This window comes from Micromesistius poutassou (assembly GCF_964030765.1).
Source record: "Micromesistius poutassou genome assembly, chromosome: 4".
Lineage (NCBI taxonomy): Eukaryota > Metazoa > Chordata > Actinopteri > Gadiformes > Gadidae > Micromesistius > Micromesistius poutassou.
The window spans coordinates 2509579-2510641 of record NC_140274.1 but is presented as its reverse complement, the minus strand read 5'-3'; the positions used below and the strand labels follow the sequence as shown (position 1 = coordinate 2510641).

General features: G+C 59.1%; 1 protein-coding gene across 1 annotated transcript in view; it reads left to right on the top strand.

Annotated features, from left to right (window-relative positions):
* LOC311342374 (cilia- and flagella-associated protein 45-like) overlaps positions 1-682 on the top strand; it is a gene marked incomplete at both ends in the record, with an annotated part of 6605 nt that extends 5923 nt beyond the window's left edge. The window contains 2 exons of the mRNA XM_084467216.1: positions 87-311; positions 607-682. Of these exons, the coding sequence (XP_084323342.1) occupies positions 87-311; positions 607-682 (301 nt within the window). The remainder of the gene's footprint in view (positions 1-86; positions 312-606) is intronic.
* Positions 683-1063: the final 381 nt, after the last annotated feature.

Below are 1063 nucleotides of genomic sequence, written 5' to 3'. Positions count from 1 at the left end.
AGCATCGCGTGCCGTGCGAGACGGCCATCGACCTGCGGCATTAATTCCTCCTCCCCCCCCCCCCCTCGCCCCCCCCTCGCCCTCAGGGCCCAGCAGGCGGCCATCGCCAAGCAGGAGGCGGAGGAGCAGCTGCACCGGCAGAAGGCGCTGCAGCACGCCGACGGCGTGCGGCAGCAGGTGCGGGAGCGCGAGCTGCAGGCGGTGGCGCGGCGGCGCCAGGTGTACAAGGAGCAGGAGGAGCTGGACGAGGCGGGCCGCCAGAGGCGCCTGCGCCTGGACGACATCAAGGAGAAGAAGCTCAGGGAGCTCAAGTAGGTGGAGCGGGACCCCAGGGGAACGCCGGATGTGTGGGCGGCGGTGGCGGCGGCGGCGGCGGCTCAGGAGGTAGAGCGGCTCGGCTGGTGACCTGAAGGTCGCTGGTTCGATCCCCGGCTCCTCCTAGCGGCGAGTGTCGAGCTGTGCCTGAGCGAGACGCATCAGCCTGACTGCTCCTGACCAGCTGGCTGTCGCCCACACACACACAGACTTACATCTGTGTCTGCACACACACACATCTGTGTGTACGCACATACACACACTCACTCCAACATCTGTATCTTTTTGTAGGGCGGCCGGCATCCCGGAGAAATACTGCAACCAAGTGGAGAGGAAGCTGCACGCGCTGCCTCCTCTGGCTCAGTAGAGCCCGCGGCCGCGTGGGCGACCCCGCCACCAGACGTACTCTGGGTTATGTGAAGCACTTTGAGTCTGCATCGTGTATGAAAAGTGCTATATAAATAAAGTTGCCTTGCCCCACAGTGCAGCGTGTAGTCCTATAGACATGAACCTACAACAGTTACTGGAAATGTTGAGTCAATTAGAAATTGAACTGCACGAGTTTCCTTTGTGTGTAAACAAACGGGTGTGAGTCCTAGACGTGAGGGGAACGCGGTGTCACGCGGTACGGCAGAAAGAAGCAGGCCACAGCATAGCCACACATTGTACTTTTGTATTTAAGTGTTTATTAATATTTTTTAGGTACTCTGGCTTGTATATCCCTTTCAAAGTAATCATAACCTTCCTT